The sequence below is a fragment of the Dendrobates tinctorius genome, unplaced genomic scaffold, assembly GCF_039654945.1.
Source record: "Dendrobates tinctorius isolate UK_male_01 unplaced genomic scaffold, ASM3965494v1 ptg000027l, whole genome shotgun sequence".
NCBI classification, from domain to species: domain Eukaryota; kingdom Metazoa; phylum Chordata; class Amphibia; order Anura; family Dendrobatidae; genus Dendrobates; species Dendrobates tinctorius.
The window spans coordinates 963,565-984,878 of record NW_027361695.1 but is presented as its reverse complement, the minus strand read 5'-3'; the positions used below and the strand labels follow the sequence as shown (position 1 = coordinate 984,878).

The 21,314-nt window shown below is 40.4% G+C and overlaps 1 protein-coding gene across 3 annotated transcripts in view; it reads right to left on the bottom strand.

Annotated features, from left to right (window-relative positions):
• KLHDC8B (kelch domain containing 8B) overlaps positions 1-21,314 on the bottom strand; it is a 132,182-nt gene that overhangs the window by 29,644 nt on the left and 81,224 nt on the right. For all 3 annotated transcript variants that reach the window (XM_073569625.1, XM_073569624.1, XM_073569623.1), the window contains one exon: positions 4,261-4,362. In XM_073569625.1, coding sequence (XP_073425726.1) covers positions 4,261-4,362 — 102 coding nt within the window. The remainder of the gene's footprint in view (positions 1-4,260; positions 4,363-21,314) is intronic.

The window sequence follows — 21,314 nt, the reverse complement described above, 5'->3', positions numbered from 1 at the left end:
CAAGGGATGAAAATTCACAGACCTAAACTAGTACCGCCTAACAAATCCGCACAGCAAAAACGCATTACGCAAGAAATCCGCAAAAAATTCCGGATGAAATCTGCAATCGTTTGGCCCTGCGTTTTCTGCCAAGAGGTGCGGATTCTCTGCAGAAAATTAAGCAGGCTAATCTGCAATGTGTGCACATACCATAAGGATTCAGCGCAGGCAGAGGTAAGCCTGTGGGAAAGTCCTATGTCTATGGGACATGTTGGGGACATTTGGGGTTTGGCCCTATTAGTTAACAATCTACAGGAAAAATATTCAACCACAATGGGAAAGCCATTTTCATGATTCTGAGAAGACATTGTGTCAATTACCGGCTTCATCCCTGTGGCTAGGTATAGGTGCCAGGGTAGCTCCTCAGACTAATGAGCCCTGAGCCGCACGTCAGTATCAGCAATTGTCAGTTAACCCTTTTACTACTGTACAATATCGCACAAGCAAAAATCCGGCACACTTCTGTAAAAAAAAAAAAAAGTAAAACATTTTCATTAGGAGACAAACTCGGCAGATATGTGGAGATCGTTCAAAGCTGAATTTGACAGCTCAATTGACCTTCCCCAAGAGACTGCTCAAAGTGTTTATAAAAAGTGAGCCCCGCCCCCGAGGAGACGCCTCAGGGCTCCTCTCCATAGACAGGAAGGCTCAGTGAGAGGAAGGGAGCCGCAGCTTGTTTTACAGACAGTAATGGCATTTGCGTGGCACATTGGCCCCTGGTGTCAGATGACTTGGCACCAGCTTGCAGAAATTGTAACTTAACCAATAGAGTGCCCCCCCTTAGCTGGTGACATTCTCGGGATAAGTCACATTACTTGGATGAGCTCTTAAATTGGGAAAAAGAAAAACACATCCAATGTTCTTCTAAATGTAAATCAATCCAAAACCGTGAAATTAAAAAACACACACGGGCTAATTGTATCTGCAGATTTTCTCTTTCTGTGGTTCTCAGAGCAGATGACGGGGTACTGGAGCGTCGGGACATTGCCCTAATAAATCCGGCAGCTGCTATTGGGAATTACACGTTGAGGCCGGAATGGGATTTAATCAATAGGAACTCAAAAAAGCTTTTTTTTTTCCTCTTTTCCCTGAGAGATTTCTTCAGCTTTTAACAAGACATTTCTGGCTGCTTTCAGTGCAGACACTGGAGAGACGGCGTCCCTGCCCCCCGCAGTGAGCCGCCATTGTATCGCGGCACTTGATATTTTGTGATGTGACACGTTTCATGCCGCTATTTTCCTGTTACAGGAATTTAGTAGTAATGTCATTTTCCGCATTATTTGTGCGGCTCCTGCAGTCTCACATGTGTTATCAGGGGGTCCTATATTCCAGACTCTCACTCTCTACGGTATTTTATCCTTTTCCAAAAAATGCAAGTTTAATTTTGGGGCTTCAGTTTTTTTTTTTTCCTTCTCTTCTTCCAAGATCCATAAATTTCTATTTTTACAGATCAGTACGATCATGCCTCATAAAACATATATACCGCAATACATTTTTTTTTTCTTTGTTGTGTTTTATTTTTACATTATTTATTGAATTAAGCATCTCCTTTGAAGTCCAGACACGGGCTAAGCTTCACAGGAGTACCAAGATGGCGGCAACGAAGGGCTTCACTAGGCCCCCAGTTGTTATGGTAACCCATTGGCACCCTGTGATTGTATTACAGGCATAGGAGGGGGTAATAGGTGCCTGAATGGACCCGTCCCTGTGATTGGACAGCATCTAGGTGGTTAATCAGAAGTGATTTGAGCTAATGATGAAGACCACACAACATAGCCAGCACCCGTCATCCTAAGCTCGCTCCACACACCCTCACCCAACGTGTGACGTCAATATATACATCACAAATAGGGAAGAGGGTGAAGCCTCAGACCTCGTTAATTAGCACTGAATACTTTTGTTGCCCATAGCAACCAATCAGCACTCAGCTGTCATTTCTTCAGCTGCGCTGATAAAATGAAAGCTGTGCTATGATTGGTTGCTATGGGCGACGATAGAAAAGGCCTACGCTTCCTGCTGACGCAACACGCGTCGCAGATTAACCGGTGGCACAGAGCCGTAATTAATCCGTGTCACGAGAAGCCGACTCTCTGCAGTTATAAACGGAAACTTCTTGAGATGAATGAAGAGATAATGGCTTAAATCGAGTCTTATCTGCTGCTATTCTTATCTGTGACAAGTATTCATTAAGTCATTCAGTAATGGAGGACTGGAGGCAGCGCTGGCACCGCCGGGCCGTGCTGAGTCATTTACAGGGGGTCTATGACACTATGAATACTGGGAAAAACTTCACAGAAAACCCCACAATACTAAAAATGATCCATGGCACTGCGTCTCTATGTTTTGGTCATATGTGGGTCCCCGGGCAGGCCTTAGGTGATAGAACATTCTGTTAGCACTCCACCCCCCGTTACGTGTAGAAATAACCATATTATACAACTGACCCATATATCCTAGGATAGATGGGCAGGTAGGGGGCTGGTTTATGTAAACCCTGTCCCTAAGTGGGTGTTGCATGGCTGACCGGAAGCCGCAGGAATTAACGGGGTATTCCCATCTCCAAGATCCTATCCCGATATGTAGTAGTTGTAATAACAATAATATTAGCAAATACCTCCAATTTGAAATGTAGTATAGTTCTTCTGATTCGCTATGTGTCTTACTCCATGTGCAGGCATTGCAGGAGCTTAGGTATCCATGGTTACGACCACTAACAGTCACTATATGAATGCTCGTAACCATGGATACCTAAGGTCCTGCAATGCCCTGCCGATGAGGTAAGCGACATAACGAATCAGAAAAACTATACTACAATTCTAATTGGAGGCATTTGCTAATATTAATATTATTACACCTCATACGTATTGGGACAGGATAGTGGAGATGGAGAATACATCTTCAATCGTCCACAGATATATTGGCATTTTTTTGTCATACAGTGCCTAATTGTAGGTACCTAATAGAGTGATGCCCACATAACAGCGCCATATATTGGCCACATAATACTTCTATACAGAGCTGACACCACACACACATTGCAAAAATAATACCGCCATATGTTGGTTAATTAATGCCAACATACAGTGACCACATGAAAGCTTCGGCCATGATGAGTTCATCACTTTCCAGTCAAAAGCTTCTAAAATGTATTGCCATAATCCATCATAAATATCGTCAGCGCTCGCTCCTGCACTGCATTTAAAAGGCCCGTGCCCTCTGTGCATCAGCTGCTGAAACAGTACATGTCAGCGGCCTCCACGGGACAGAAGACCATGGGAGTTGAGTAAGAGGCGTTGGAGATCCCAGTGTATGAAATTCCTAGGACATGGGCTGTCCCGATGGGTGTTATCCTGATAGGGAGTGTTGTCCTGCCCTGTACGGCTTAGGCTGATGGTTGGGAGTTATTGTACGGATGTAAAGCGGTCAACATACCCAAAAAATGGGCCACAATCGGTTTGGGTGCATGCAAAGTTTCCATTAAATGGCATTTCTGGCAGTTATGGGGCCACTCTAGGTGTCGGGAAGAGTCAGACGGCCGTAAAACTCTAATGGGGATCGCAATGCAATGCTCGGACTGGTCGGCGACCCTCTCGACCCGAGCGTGAGAGCTCCATAGAAATACATGCTGTCACGCTCGAGTGGGGAGAGCCGCCGGCCAGTCCGAGCATTGTGTTGCGATCCCAGTCCAAGTTATACGGCCATCAGACTCTTCTTTAACGCTTACAAATGCAATATAATGCTGGATTTAAAGGGGATGTTCACTTTTTGGGGACTTTTTTTTTTTACATAATGGATGTTTATGGGGCTAAAAAATAATTTTTGCAATTGGAATCATTAAACATTTTGCATTTTTACAAGCACTTCAGGGTTGAGGTGGTCTGTAGTCATAAATCAGCTAAAGCTCAGAAAAAGAAGGATAAAAGAGTCACTAACTCTTCTGTAAGAAAGCGCTCACTGACAGTTTCTCAGATAACCCATGCCGCCAGTCAGTAATGCAACACAGAGGCTGTCGGGGGGGGGGGGGGGGAAATGGTACAACATTTCTGATGAAACCAAATTCCAAAAATGATTTTTTTTTTGGCCCCAAAATACATATATTTAAATGAACAAAATACCCCCGAAAGTGGATAAACCCTGTAATATGCTGATGGATAGAGAAGAAACGGGTCACGAATGGCAGACGCCATGATCAGATATGACGTAAAATGAGCACAGACGTACCTAGTCCTCCTGCCACCACCACGCGGCCCCCCAGGTAGCCCGTCACAAAGTCCGCTCTCTTCTCCCTCATCCGCGTGGACCGGCAGGGTTTGCTCCAGATTCCTGTAAAACATAGAGATTTCATTACCGGAGCGCAGGGTGTACTTATTTTCTCAGTAGTTTTCCATTTGCTTTCTTGAGCTCAATGGGAGGCCATAAACAGGGGGGATGCGGAGCGTGATTACATGCTGGGAATATCACAGGGAGGAGGGTGACAAGCAAATGATGAGTCTTCAGCTCCACTGTCACGGCTGCTGACGGTCTCTATTCTCTGCCAGAGGCAGCCTTCTCCGTGTTACCTGTCATCCGCAGACGATAGGATGAAGGTTTGTAATGGCCGCTTTTGTGCGCAGGTAAAAAATAAACATTTATTTACTTCTGGAGGAGACAGGGGGCGACTTCTACATCACATTCTGCTTTGTTATATATAAAGGCACGTTTTATTTAAAGGGAACAGTCAAAGCAAAAGTGAAGACAAAGTCTAGTGCTGCGCTTCCCTGCGCAGGCAAAAGTAGGGTAACACAACGCATACCTCCCTACTGTGGGGGGAGGTATGCGTCATTACATGCCCCCAACGTAGGCTGTAGACACGATGTGAACATTTACTAAGTCATGTAGGAAGAGATAGTACTGCTTCCCCATTTTACTCAGTAAATGATGTAGGTACAGATAGTACTGCCTCACTTTCTGTGTTTGTAAATGATCTAAGTACAGATCGTACTACATCCCTGCTTTACTCTGTAAATTATGTAGGTACAGATAGTACTATCTTCAAGTTTCTCTTTGTAAATGACAGAGATATACAGTAGATAGTGTTACCTCCAAGTCTCTCTCTGTAAATTATGTAGGAACAGATAGTACTGCCTCCAAGTCTTTCTTTGTAAATGATGTAGGTACAGATAATACTGCCTCACTTTCTCTCTTTGTAAATTATGTAGGCACAGATAGCATTACCTGCAAGTCTCTCCTTGTAAATGATAGATACATAGATACTACTGCCTTCCTCTCTCTGTAAATGATATAGGTACAGATAGGACTACCTCACTTTCTCTGTTTTTAACTTATGTAGGCACAGATAGTACTACCTTTAAGTCTCTTTTTGTAAATGATAAACATAGATACTATCTGTGCCTACATAATACTATTGCCTCCATGTCTCTCCCAAGAAACTATGTTGTCACAGACAGTACTGCCTCCCTGTGTCTCAAAGTAAATTATGTAAGCACTTTTACCATTGCTTCCCTGTCTCTCCCAGTAAATTATGGAGGCACAGATAGAACTACCTTCCAGTCTCTCCCAGTAAATTATGGAGGCACAGATAGTACTGCCTCTCTGTCTTTTCCAGTAAATTATGTAGGCACAGATAGTACTGCTTCCATGTCTCTCCCAGGAAACTATGTGGCACAGATAGTACTGTGCCACCTGTCTCACCTAGCAAATAATAGTCTCAGATAGTACTGCCTCCCTGTTAAAGTCCGAGGGACTTTTTAAGATAGGGGCAAACCCTACAGACTCATTCACATGTGAGTTTTCATATACGACATGGAATACATGTGTTAAATCAGATGTACACAGATTCATGCTTTGTGACAATTTGCTTTAACTCTTTCTGTACCACCTATACACTGTGCTGGTCCTTACACCTAAGATAGTCCCCATTTCATGTCCAGCTGAACAGTTAACCTGCTTTTTTGCTCATCCTTTACAATAGCTCAGTCTATAATGTCATCATACGGGGTTAAACAAACGGGCTGACACACCACAAACCTTGGTTTGGAAGAAAACAAAAAAAAGAAGAACATTATGTGCTTTTTTCTCACACCCCTCGGGAAATGCAGCGCTGAGGCAGCTGTGATGCCGCCTCTACTGAAGCCAATTTACTCATCTGCTCGGCTGCCCGGACCATGATGTCTGGCTGTCAGTTGTCATAGTAATTGCAGAACTTGCTTCATGCCATTTGCAAACGTTGGGCCAATCTTTTCTCTTTTCTAGCCCCAACATCCAATTCACCCTATAGCAGGCGACTATACACATTAGATATCTGAAGGAGGCCCCCAATAACATGCATGCTTAGTTTAGGTGATCATGGATGATTCTCTTAATCTTCTTTTACGTCTACACACTTAAGATCATTTTCAAATCCCAAAAGAAAAGAAAGTCAAACCAAAAATTTCAAAATTTATTAGAAGAGGCTCCCAGAAATGAGGATGACTAAAACATAAGATCAGCACTTAGACTCCCAGCGATCAGCAAGTGTTTAATTTCCCTACAGCACTACTAGAGGAGAAACGAGGCATTACACTGCCTCTATCTAGGCATATGATGCACGGAAATACTGGGCCCCTAAGGTAACAAGGCATTAAAAAATGTGACATTGCAGTTCTTATTATGGATGTTGCAAATACATGGAGACGCGGCCTTGGGCTGAAAGATCAGAGCGATGGTCACGTCTGGTGATACCGAAGTGATTGTTGGAGGGGTTAGTGCTGGAGGATGATGGGCTTTGATAAAATAATGGCACTTAGTGATTGTTCTCTGCACATTAGAGATGTAAAAGCTGAGAAATGTGACTATGGGGCAGCCCGTAAATAGAGGTGAGGCCACAGCCGCCAAGATGAAAGCTACATGACAACTACACACAACACTCACAACGTAACATAGGCCCCAGATACTGACAGAAAATCCGCTGGGTGGGCACCCTGTGGGCCCAAGAGGTGAATTCACACACTGCAGATTTACAGAGGACATTCAAACCTCTAACTGCGTCTTTTATTCTGGGTTGTGTTTTGAATTTTACATTATGATTACACTTGAGACACCTCCTGCTTCCCCAGGAATCATCCATGTAGATACGGCTAATTCAATCTGACTTCTTCTATTACAAAAGAGCTGGAATAATCACTCTATAGATGGGGATAAGAGGAAAAGTCTGCTGGTCACTGTGCAAAAACCGTGAGGGAGAGAAGTGACTGAAAAACACAGAGCAGCTCCGCTCACACCTGGCAAACAAGGAACGATACCAGGGCGAACTAAGATGTGAGGGGTGAAACATATTACAACAACTACTATAATACTGCCCCTATGTACAAGAATATAACTACTATAATACTGCCCCCTATGTACAAGAATATAACTACTATAATACTGCCCCTATGTACAAGAATATAACTACTATAATACTGCTCCTATGTACAAGAATATAACTACTATAATACTGCTCCTATGTACAAGAATATAACTACTATAATACTGCCCCATGTACAAGAATATAGCTACTATAATACTGCCCCTATGTACAAGAATATAGCTACTATAATACTGCTCCTATGTACAAGAATATAACTACTATAATACTGCCCCTATGTACAAGAATATAACTACTATAATACTGCCCCTATGTACAAGACTATAACTACTATAATACTGCTCCTATGTACAAGAATATAACTACTACAGTACTGCTCCTATGTACAAGAATATAACTACTATAATACTGCCCCATGTACAAGAATATAACTACTATAATACTGCCCCCTATGTACAAGAATATAACTATTATAATACTGCTCCTATGTACAAGAATATAACTACTATAATACTGCCCCCTATGTACAAGAATATAACTACTATAAGACTACTATAATACTGCCCTACGTACAAGAATATAACTACTATAATACTGCCCCATGTACAAGAATATAACTATTATAATACTGCCCCTATGTACAAGAATATAACTACTATAATACTACTCCTATGTACAAGACTACTATAATACTGCTCCTATGTACAAGAATATAACTACTATAATACTTCCCCATGTACAAGAATATAACTACTATAATACTGCTCCTATGTACAAGAATTTAACTACTTTAATACTGCCCCATGTACAAGAATACAACTACTATAATACTGCCCCATGTACAAGAATATAACTACTATAATACTGCCCCCATGGACAAGAATATAACTACTATAATACTGCCCCATGTACAAGAAAATAACTACTATAATACTGCTCCCATGTACAAGAATATAACTACTATAATACTGCCCCTTTGTACAAGAATACAACTACTATAATACTGCCCCATGTACAAGAATATAACTACTATAATACTGCTCCTATGTACAAGAATATAACTACTATAATACTGCTCCTATGTACAAGAATACAACTACTATAATACTGCCCCCTATGTACAAGAATATAACTACTATAATACTGCTCCTATGTACAAGAATACAACTACTATAATACTGCTCCTATGCACAAGAATATAACTACTATAATACTGCCCCTATGTACAAGAATATAACTACTATAATACTGCCCCCTATGTACAAGAATATAACTACTATAATACTGCCCCTATGTACAAGAATATAACTACGAGTACTATAATACTGCCCCCTATGTACAAGAATATAACTACTATAATACTGCCCCCTGTGTACAAGAATATAACTACTATAATACTGCCCCTATGTACAAGAATATAACTACTATAATACTGCTCCTATGTATAAGAATATAACTACTATAATACTGCTCCTATGTACAAGAATATAACTACTATAATACTGCCTCTATGTACAAGAATATAACTACTATAATACTGCCCCTATGTACAAGAATATAACTACTATAATACTGCCCCCCATGTACAAGAATACAACTACAATACTGCTCCTATGTACAAGAATATAACTACTATAATACTGCTCCTATGTACAAGAATATAACTACTATAATACTGCCCCTATGTACAAGAATATAACGAGTACTATAATACTGCCCCCTATATACAAGAATATACAGTAACTACTATAATACTGCCCCCTATGTACAAGAATATAACTACTATAATACTGCTCCTATGTACAAGAATATAACTACTATAATACTGCCCCCTATGTACAAGAATATAACTACTATAATACTTCTCCTATGTACAAGAATATAACTACTATAATACTGCCCCTATGTACAAGAATATAACTACTATAATACTGCCCCTATGTACAAGACTATAACTACTATAATACTGCTCCTATGTACAAGAATATAACTACTATAGTACTGCTCCTATGTACAAGAATATAACTACTATAATACTGCCCCATGTACAAGAATATAACTACTATAATACTGCCCCCTATGTACAAGAATATAACTATTATAATACTGCTCCTATGTACAAGAATATAACTACTATAATACTGCCCCCTATGTACAAGAATATAACTACTATAAGACTACTATAATACTGCCCTATGTACAAGAATATAACTACTATAATACTGCCCCATGTACAAGAATATAACTACTATAATACTGCTCCTATGTACAAGAATATAACTACTATAATACTGCTCCTATGTACAAGAATATAACTACTATAATACTGCCTCTATGTACAAGAATATAACTACTATAATACTGCCCCTATGTACAAGAATATAACTACTATAATACTGCCCCCCATGTACAAGAATACAACTACAATACTGCTCCTATGTACAAGAATATAACTACTATAATACTGCTCCTATGTACAAGAATATAACTACTATAATACTGCCCCCTATGTACAAGAATATAACTACTATAATACTGCCCCTATGTACAAGAATATAACGATTACTATAATACTGCCCCCTATATACAAGAATATACAGTAACTACTATAATACTGCCCCTATGTACAAGAATATAACTACTATAATACTGCTCCTATGTCCAAGAATATAACTACTATAATACTGCCCCCTATGTACAAGAATATAACTACTATAATACTGCCCCTATGTACAAGAATATAACTACTATAATACTGCTCCTATGTACAAGAATATAACTACTATAATACTGCCCCCTATGTACAAGAATATAACTACTATAATACTGCCCCATGTACAAGAATATAACTACTATAATACTGCTCCTATGTACAAGAATATAACTACTATAATACTGCCCCCTATGTACAAGAATATAACTACTATAATACTCCTATGTACAAGAATATAACTACTATAATACTGCCTCTATTTACAAGAATATAACTACTATAATACTGCTCCTATGTACAAGAATATAACTACTATAATACTGCCTCTATTTACAAGAATATAACTACTATAATACTGCTCCTATGTACAAGAATATAACTACTATAATACTGCCTCTATTTACAAGAATATAACTATTATAATACTGCTCCTATGTACAAGAATATAACTACTATAATACTGCCTCTATTTACAAGAATATAACTACTATAATACTGCCTCTATTTACAAGAATATAACTACTATAATACTGCTCCTATGTACAAGAATATAACTACTATAATACTGCCTCTATTTACAAGAATATAACTACTATAATACTGCCCCCATGTACAAGAATATAACGACTATTTTTTGGAGACCACATATCCGCAGTCAGCGCTGTGATGTTAGTCTCCTGTCTATCTACAGCTGAATTACTGGAATTGGATGCAAGATCCAATAACCGCTATTTACCTGCTGGTCGGGGCCGGTGTATCACTGGTAATTGCTGCTTCCTATCACTTCCTCGGTCACAGAACATCAGAATTACAGCATCTGCTCTGAAGCCTATGAATGTCATTAACCAGCAGCAATTTTGCCACCAAGAGGAAAAAAAAAGCTACAAGAATGAATGAGCGGCGGGGGGGGCCGCAGATGGGGGATAAGGAGGGCAAATGTCTTACCCTGATTAGTCAGTGACTAAAAATAGATTTTTCATTTAGTGTAGCGGCCGGGTATATACGGGGTGAGGGGCAGCCGTGCTGGTTGTGTCGTTCAGTGATACTGTCTGGCCAAGGAGATTAGGAAATCACAGTGATCCCATTATGGGACAGGAATTGCAAAGGGGTCCGGCCACAGTTAATGTCTTATGCAGAGTGCCATGTAAAAGTTTGGGCACCCCTGGTCAAAATTACTGTTATTGTGAACAGTAAACTAAGTTAAAGATGAAATGAAATCTAAAAGGCCTAAAGTTAAAGATGGCACATTTCCTTTGTATGCTACTGTATGCATAGCTACCAATAGCCCCAAATTTGTTGGGGTTGTCCCAAAATTATGGCGAGTTTGTATATCCTGGTCTGAATAGGAGTGAAGTGCACGTAAATGTGACAACCCCTGTTAAAACGAGGAATTGTAACTCCTAGTTGTTAATTCCTACATTTCCAGTAGAAGTAACAGAGCAATGTCACAGACATAAGTCCTGCCCAACTTACAGAGGCGCCACCTCCTCAGCCAGTCGGGAAGGAAGTTCATTCTAAGACGTCAGGGCTGACAGACAATGTGGGACGGTTTATTCTTACACAGGTTTCTAAGAACAGTGCCTGACAGCAAGCAGAGATCCTAGCTGATCCTTCCTCTAGTCTGTCTCCTCTCCCACTGCCTGTAAGTAGAGATGGGCGGACACCTGGATGTTCAAGTTGGGCGGGTTCGGCCGAACAGTTACAAAAAGTTTGGGTACCATCACTTGAATAGGGTCCCTGAACATCCAGTGGTAACATCGTAGTAAAAAGTTTACCTCCGGTCACTGGTGTCAGCAGATGGGACTACTGCTTCCATCAGCCGATGCCTGCTGCCGCTAATAACAGCGAGAGCATTCGGCGGATTATGGGAGTATTCATTGGCAGACACCTGCGCTGTAAATAAACAATTAAAAAAAAAAAATCAGCGTGGGTTCCCCTGTATTTTTGATAACCAGTCAGGCAAAACTGGCAGCTGAGGGTTGCAACCCTCAGCTGTGAGCTTCAGCAAGGCTGGTTATCAAGAATAGAGGGGTCCCCACTCCGATTTTTTAAATTATTTAAATAAATTTTAAAATAACGGTGCGGGGTCCCCCCATTTTTGACAACCAGCCAAGCTAAAGCAGACAGGTGGGGACTGGTATTATCATGCTGGTAAGGGGCCATGGTTTTTAGCTCCCTACCCTAAAAACAGCAGCCCGCAGCCGCCCAGAAAAGGTGCATCTATTAGAGTTATTTGTAGTTTCAAATATGGAGACAAATATCCCTAGCATGGGAACTGTGAACACTAAACAGTAAAATGATGTTTAATCCAGACTTTTGCTTTGTTACCTACTCTGCATTCATTACAGAAGGAAAACATCGATTGTGAGAAGGGCCGGCGTTAGCGGCAGCCAGACCAGGTAGCTGCCTAGGGCCCCCCGCTCCCCCAGAGGCCCCCAGCCACTAATACCGGCACATCACGCAGCTTCTATGGGGGGCCCGCCTGCCGTCAGTGCCGACTACCCCCCCCCCCCACATTCAGCTATGACACCGGTACAGTTCACAGCAATGACAGAGGAGAGAGAGTCAGATAACACTCCGTCTCCCATCATTCCTCTCTGCCTCTGACACTGCGGGAGCACGATGACGTCACTTCATCGTGCACTACTGCGTACCACCATAGAAACAGGAGCAGAGCCTGGAGCAGCGAGGGGCATGGGGAAAGGTGAGGATTCTTTCTTTTTAATATATCAGTGAGTACTGGACTGTGGGGCCATTCTCGGGGGGGGGGGGGGCTACATTATATTCTATGGGGGGATGTATTATACTCTATGGGGGCTACATTATATTCTATGGGGAGGTGGGCTGTATTATATTCTATGGGGACTACATTAAATTCTATGGAGGGCTGTATTATATTCTACGCGGGGGTACATTATATTCTATGGGGAGGTAGGCTGTATTATATTCTATGGGGAGGTGGGCTGTATTATATTCTATGGGGGCTACATTATATGGAGGACTGAGCAGTGTATTTTAATATATGGAGGACTATGAGGAATGTATTATACTATATGGAGGACTAAGTAATGTATTATACTATATGGAGGACTGGGTGATTTTAATATATGGAGGACTATGAGGAGTATATTATACTATATGGAGGACTGGGCAGTGTATTTTAATTTATGGAGGACTATGAGGAGTGTATTATACTATATGGAGGACTATGGGAAGCGTATAATAATACTATATGGAGGACTGAGCAGTGTATTTTAATATATGGAGGACTATAGGGAGTGTATTATACTATATGGAGGACTGTAGGGAGTGTATTATACTATATGGAGGACTATGGGGCACATTATATTATATGGAGGACTATGGGGTGTGAACTTTACAATATGGAGGACTGTGGTACACATTATAATATATAGAGGACTATGGGGTGTATTATACTAAACAAGCAATATTCTGCATATTCATCGAGTGATGGGATTGTTTATGCCGGAACAGAAATTATTGTTCTCGGCAGCACATCGCCAGTGTAAACTGTAGATGTGCTGCTGATAACATGATACTGTCTGGGACAGATTGATCTACTGGTGATTGTTCTATTCCCATCATTCTTTCTCAGTTGGTGTAAAGAGGACAGGAAACAAGTGTCGAACGACTTCAATATTGTCGATCACATTCGTTTAGTGTCCTGAACTCAGCGCATGTAAATACAACAGTATGTTAGCAATACGTTAGCAGTTGGGGCCCCATTTTAAACTTTTGCCTAAAACCGGCCCTGATTGTGAGATTTCATAGTCCAGAAAACCAATAATAAAGCAAGTTATGATCTATTTTTTACTATTGTATATAAAGTTATCGCTTTATATTATAAGCAGGTATGCCATCCGTTGGAAACTCAACCATCAGAAGCCTCCAGTAAGGGTCTGGCTAAAAATCATCTATGCCATCATCTCCCCAATTGTCCTGTACATCATCGAAGTCTGGGGCCCTCATACATACCCAGACTGGTCAAGGTGGGATTCCAGCCCAACAGAAATATTACACCTGGAAGTCTGTAAAACCCTTCTCCAGGTCCATCGGAGCACCACCAATAGTGCCTGTCGGGCTGAGTTGAGCAGATTCCCACTGCACCTAGCAGTCCTGAAGAGGGCGCTGTCCTCCCAGGCTTGCCTACATAGTATCAGTCCGAGCTCCCATCATCATAAAGCCATGCTACATGTAAGGGGACCAAACAAACCAGGACCCCCAAAGCTGCTCACCCAAACCCAACCTGACCGAAACATCACAACTAGTGATGAGCGAGTATGCTCCTTGCTCGGATTTTCCGGAGCATGCTCGGGTGGTCTCTGAGTATTTGGAATTGCTCGGAGATTTAGTTTCTGTCGCTGCAGCTGCATAATTTGCAGCTACTTGACAGCCTGAATACATTTGGGGATTACCTGTTTGTTAGGGAATTCCCACTTGTATTCAGGCTGTCAAGAAGCCGCAAATTATGCAGCTGCGGCAACAGAAACTAAATCTCCGAGCATGCCAAAATACTCGGAGATCACCCGAGCAACGAGTATACTCGCTCATCACTAATCACAATATCAACCACAGCAGCCTGACAAAAAAGCCAGAATTGGGAAGATGGTAGACGAGGGCCAGAAAAGGTATGTCAGTGACTGGAGGCACCATATCATCACCGCACAGAAACCGACTATGTACCGGAATCTACAGATAGACTACAGACTGGCCCCATATCTGGAGAAACTCCTGGACCCCAGAGACCACCGGGTACTGAGCCCATACAGACTCAGTGCTTACTATCTGGTCTTCGAGGTACATTATATATATATATATATATATATACACATACATACACACACACATGCTGTATATACATATACACACACACTAAGATACATGCATACATATATACAGTATACTTACAAATAATTGTGTGTGTATATATATATATATATATATATATATATAGTGAGGTAGCGCTGTCATTCAGGTTGGGGGACACTCACTTGGCAGCGAATAAATCAGAATCGTCACGGGTTTCCATAAAATCATAACAGTCCATGCAGTTTATTAAGCATCACAAACCATGACCAGCAACATAAAGTTCATATAAACAGCATAGCGTCCATGACAGAGCTTCACTCTGTTAGCAATGTCCAATACGCAGGCTTTCCAGCCGCACAGTTATATCCCCTGTCAGGGTTTTACCTCATGGCTGCTTCTGCATGCTGCAGACATTCATTCCCTCTCCCTGGGAACTCTCAGGCACTTGCAGCCATTAAACACAGCGTCCACATGTGCTGTCAGGAAGACAGACATCTCTTTGCACCAGACCTTCCATATGGACCAATCGGGTCCCTGCATTCACTCATGTGACCAGACCTCAGGTACCTTATATGGTCCATAACCACACCCACAGGTGATCACATGGCTATGACCTCACTAAAGGTCCTATTACACACAGCCACACACAGGCTTCCCTGACACATTGTAACGGAAACGTCAGCAGTACCTCTGCTGATCAATACTCAAGCCTGCATCCCAAGACCACTCACCTTGAGATACATAATGGTCATTCAGTATCCTACACCTATCAGGACACTGGAGATGCTTATACTCTCGTCCTGGGACATCCACACGGCGCCCCCTAGCGGACACAGTGGTCACTACACCACTATATATATATATATATATATATATATATATGCTCAGTCTATCGCATACCGTATGTTACATGTACATGTGACACGTCTCAGCATTATCATGGGGTGCAGATATTTTTATTCCCTTTTTTTTAAAACACAATAAACCTAAAATTGACATAAAATTGCCTTTTCTGCGGGGTCTATTAACATTCAGATTAGGTAAAAAGTGGGTCAGAAGCGGAGCAATTCCATCTCTGCGCAGGGAACGTGTCTGTCACCATCAGAGCTCCACAAACTCCATTCTGGCTTGGGCTAATTGTGTCTCTCCGGAGAGGTGCAGCGCTTCCCCCATCACTGCACCGCGCTGGGGTCCTAGAGACATATAGCCAGGGTGGGCTGCTGGGGGGGACGCTGTATTTTTGTTTTGTGGGGATGCTTTTCAGCAGACATGAAGTTCAGCCAAGGATTTAGGATTTGGAGAAAATGTTCTTAAAAGAGAAGTCACACAGAAAAAACTTTGTGGTATTTTTTTTTGAGCACCCGTAGACCCAATTTTTTTGTGCACCTATAGGCTTGAATCGGCAGAAATCTGTAATTTTAAGAAATCTCATCCAAATGATGCAAAGAAAATCAGTCAGATTTGATCTTCTGTTCTGGATGGTGCAGATTTTTGGCCAAGGGTTGGGCACAGTGATGCAGATGGCACAAGAACGCTTCCTCTGTCCTTCACATCATCCATGACACTAGACTCAGAATGTTCTTTCCTCCGCTGTCTCCTTCTCTCCCTACCTCCATCACCTCTTTCCATTACTTATGGCTTCGCCCTTCATTTACATGGTAATAGAGTGAAGACATGAAACGGGCAGATGTGATGTGAGGAATAGATGGTTCTCTGGGGTAGGGGGGGCACAGCGAGCCACAAGGGAGCTGGACGAGGCCAAGCAATGACTGATGGCTTTATGAAACCTCTTCATACGACCCGTGCAGCTACACGGAGGACAAGAATTATATTCCTGACGCAGAAAAGAGATTGGTAATTGAGTCATGGCGTCGATCCGCAAGGTCAGACCATCAGTGATCCTCACAGATCATGGGCGTTTCAATGACGTCCTTAGGTTGGTTGAGGGTCTATAAAATACCAGTTCTGAATTTCCTGGAACTGTTTTGAATATTTGGAACCAATTCTGGCAAATTTGGGCCTCATGGGCCAAAAAAGTGTTTATTATTATTGAGATTATGAAATAGTTCGACTCTCGGCCATGATTACAAAGTGAGACACATACAATAGTAAATTCCAGTAAATAAGCAGGAATCATTGTTTCTCAGGGCAAAAAGTCACGGTCTCTTGGAGAACTGTCGCCACATCTACCAGCACGTCTGCACATCTGCGGACTAAATCTTGGTAACATAGTTTTTATCAGCCATTACAGATTATAGTAACTAACAAGGGTGTCTCTATTTTACCAATTAAGATAAGAAGGGAAATGAGGCGGTCAGAGATCTCTGCCAGGTTCCTGCATCTCGGGTGTACGCAGCATAACGGCACAATACTTAGTAAATTGTATCCGTCGCGCACAGCGGGCTGAATGTACTTGTTCTACATCTGATTTATTACCGTTCTGCTCTGATAATTTATTATGTTGGAACGGATTGAACGGCGATGTGTTACTATTAATAAGCGGTGACGGACAGCCGCTGTCCCTGGTGTCGGTGCGGTTCCTTCGGACATAGAGGGTGTTGAGCTTCTATTAATGTTCCTGACGGCATCAACCTTTCATGGAACTAACAGAATATTACATGGTGATTACAGAGCTGTCTGGACATTTATCTACCTGGAACACAGCAATATGATAAGCCACAGGGACGAGGGGAATAAATGGGGCTGGATACCGAGACCGGACTTGGTTTACATGGAATAATGTTAGCGACCATCAGATCTAGATGATTTATTGGAGAGCCATTCGGAGCTCTACTTCAAAAACTAAGGCTGTGTGCACACGCTGCGGATTCTGCTGCGGATTGATCCGCACAGATTTTGCAAAATCCACAGGTCAAAAGATTAGCCTGCGGTTTTGCCCTGCGGTTTATGACCTCTACAATGGAGGAGATGGTAAACCGCAGCGGAATCCGCAGAAAGAATTGACATGTCATTTCGTTCTGCGTATTGAAAACCTGCAGCAAATTCATGCGGAAAATTCCGCAGCGTTTGCACAGCGGTTTTCAATTCGCATAGGCTATAAAGGTACTGTACAACGCAGATAATTCTGCTGCGGATCTGCAGGACCAAAATCGCTGCGGATCCGCAGCAGAATCCGCAGCGTGTGCACACACCCTAACACTCCATTATTTCACAATAGGGATTTATCCGGATCACTATTCATATAACATAACATGAAGTTTAAAGCATTACAGCTCGGTGACTCCATGTTATCACATAAGGCATGAAAGGCCTTTATAAGAAAAGTAAAGAAACAAAGTGACCACCTCAAGCCAAAAATAGTTTTCATTGTTCTGAGGAACATCACTTCATCATGTCTCTGAAACAACGTAGTCTGAGGCAAAATAATATTGAAACTCCATAACTGAAACTTTTCAAACTTTCCTTTCACCATCACCATGAGAAATGACATTATAATTATAAACAACAACTACTATAATACCGCCCTTATGTACAAGAATATACCGTAACTACTATAATACTGCCCCTATGTAAAAGAATATAACTACCGTAATACCGCCCCTATGTACAAGAACATAACTACTATAACACTGCCCCCTATATACAAGAATATAACTAGTATAATACTGCCCCTATGTACAAGAATATAACTGCTATAATACTGCCTCCTATGTGCAAGAATATAACTACTATAATACTGCCTCCTATGTGCAAGAATATAACTACAATAATACTGCCCCTATGTACAAGAATATAACTACTATAATACTGCTCCTATGTACAAGAATATAACTACTATAATACTGCTCCTATGTACAAGAATATAACTACTATAATACTGCTCCTATGTACAAGAATATAACTACTATAATACTGCCCCCATGTACAAGAATATAACTACTATAATACTGCCCCCTATGTGCAAGAATATAACTACTATAATACTGCTCCTATGTACAAGAATATAACTACTATAATACTGCTCCTATGTACAAGAATATAACTACTATAATACTGCCCCATGTACAAGAATATAACTACTATAATACTGCCCCCTATGTGCAAGAATATAACTACTATAATACTGCTCCTATGTACAAGAATATAACTACTATAATACTGCTCCTATGTACAAGAATATAACTACTATAATACTGCCCCCTTGTACAAGAATATAACTACTATAATACTGCCCCTCTGTACAAGAATATAACTACTATAATACTGCTCCTATGTACAAGAATATAACTACTATAATACTGCTCCTATGTACAAGAATATAACTACTATAATACTGCCCCCTATGTGCAAGAATATAACTACTATAATACTGCTCCTATGTACAAGAATATAACTACTATAATACTGCTCCTATGTACAAGAATATAACTACTATAATACTGCCTCCTATGTACAAGAATATAACTACTATAATACTGCTCCTATGTGCAAGAATATAACTACTATAATACTGCCTCCTATGTGCAAGAATATAACTACTATAATACTGCCCCTATGTACAAGAATATAACTGCTATAATACTGCTCCCTATGTACAAGACTATAACTACTATAATACTGCCCCCTATGTGCAAGAATATAACTACTATAATACTGCTCCTATGTACAAGAATATAACTACTATAATACTGCTCCTATGTACAAGAATATAACTACTATAATACTGCCCCCATGTACAAGAATATAACTACTATAATACTGCTCCTATGTACAAGAACATAACTACTATAATACTGCTCCTATGTACAAGAATATAACTACTATAATACTGCTCCTATGTACAAGAATATAACTACTATAATACTGCCTCCTATGTGCAAGAATATAACTACTATAATACTGTCCCTATGTACAAGAATATAACTACTATAATACTGCTCCTATGTACAAGAATATAACTACTATAATACTGCCTCCTATGTGCAAGAATATAACTACTATAATACTGCCCCTATGTACAAGAATATAACTGCTATAATACTGCTCCCTATGTACAAGACTATAACTACTATAATACTGCCCCTATGTACAAGAATATAACTACTATAATACCGCCTCCTATGTGCAAGAATATAACTACTATAATACCGCCTCCTATGTGCAAGAATATAACTACTATAATACTGCCGCTATGTACAAGAATATAACTACTATAATACTGCTCCTATGTACAAGAGTATAACTACTATAATACTGCCTCCTATGTGCAAGAATATAACTACTATAATACTGCCCCTATGTACAAGAATATAACTGCTATAATACTGCTCCCTATGTACAGAAATATAACTACTATAATACTGCCCCTATGTACAAGAATATAACTACTATAATACTGCCCCCCTATGTACAAGAATATAACTACTATAATACTGCCCCTATGTACAGGAATATAACTACTATAATACTGCTCCTATGTACAAGAATATAACTACTATAATACTGCTCCTATGTACAAGAATATAACTACTATAATACTGCCTCCTATGTGCAAGAATATAACTACTATAATACTGCCCCTATGTACAAGAATATAACTACTATAATACTGCTCCTATGTACAAGAATATAACTACTATAATACTGCCTCCTATGTGCAAGAATATAACTGATATAATACTGCTCCCTATGTACAGGAATATAACTACTATAATACTGCCCCTATGTACAAGAATATAACTACTATAATACTGCCCCCCTAAGTACAAGAATATAACTACTATAATACTGTCTCCTATGTGCAAGAATATAACTACTATAATACTGCCCCTATGTACAAGAATATAACTGATATAATACTGCTCCCTATGTACAGGAATATAACTACTATAATACTGCCCCTATGTACAAGAATATAACTACTATAATACTGCCCCCCTATGTACAAGAATATAACTACTATAATACTGCCCCTATGTACAAGAATATAACTACTATAATACTGCTCCTATGTACAAGAATATAACTACTATAATACTGCCTCCTATGTGCAAGAATATAACTACTATAATACTGCCGCTATGTACAAGAATATAACTACTATAATACTGCTCCTATGTAAAAGAATATAACTACTATAATACTGCTCCTATGTACAAGAATATAACTACTATAATACTGCCTCCTATGTGCAAAAATATAACTACTATAATACTGCCCCTATGTACAAGAATATAACTACTATAATACTGCTCCTATGTACAAGAATATAACTACTATAATACTGCCTCCTATGTGCAAGAATATAACTACTATAATACTGCCCCTATGTACAAGAATATAACTACTATAATACTGCCCCTATGTACAAGAATATAACTGCTATAATACTGCTCCCTATGTACAAGACTATAACTACTATAATAC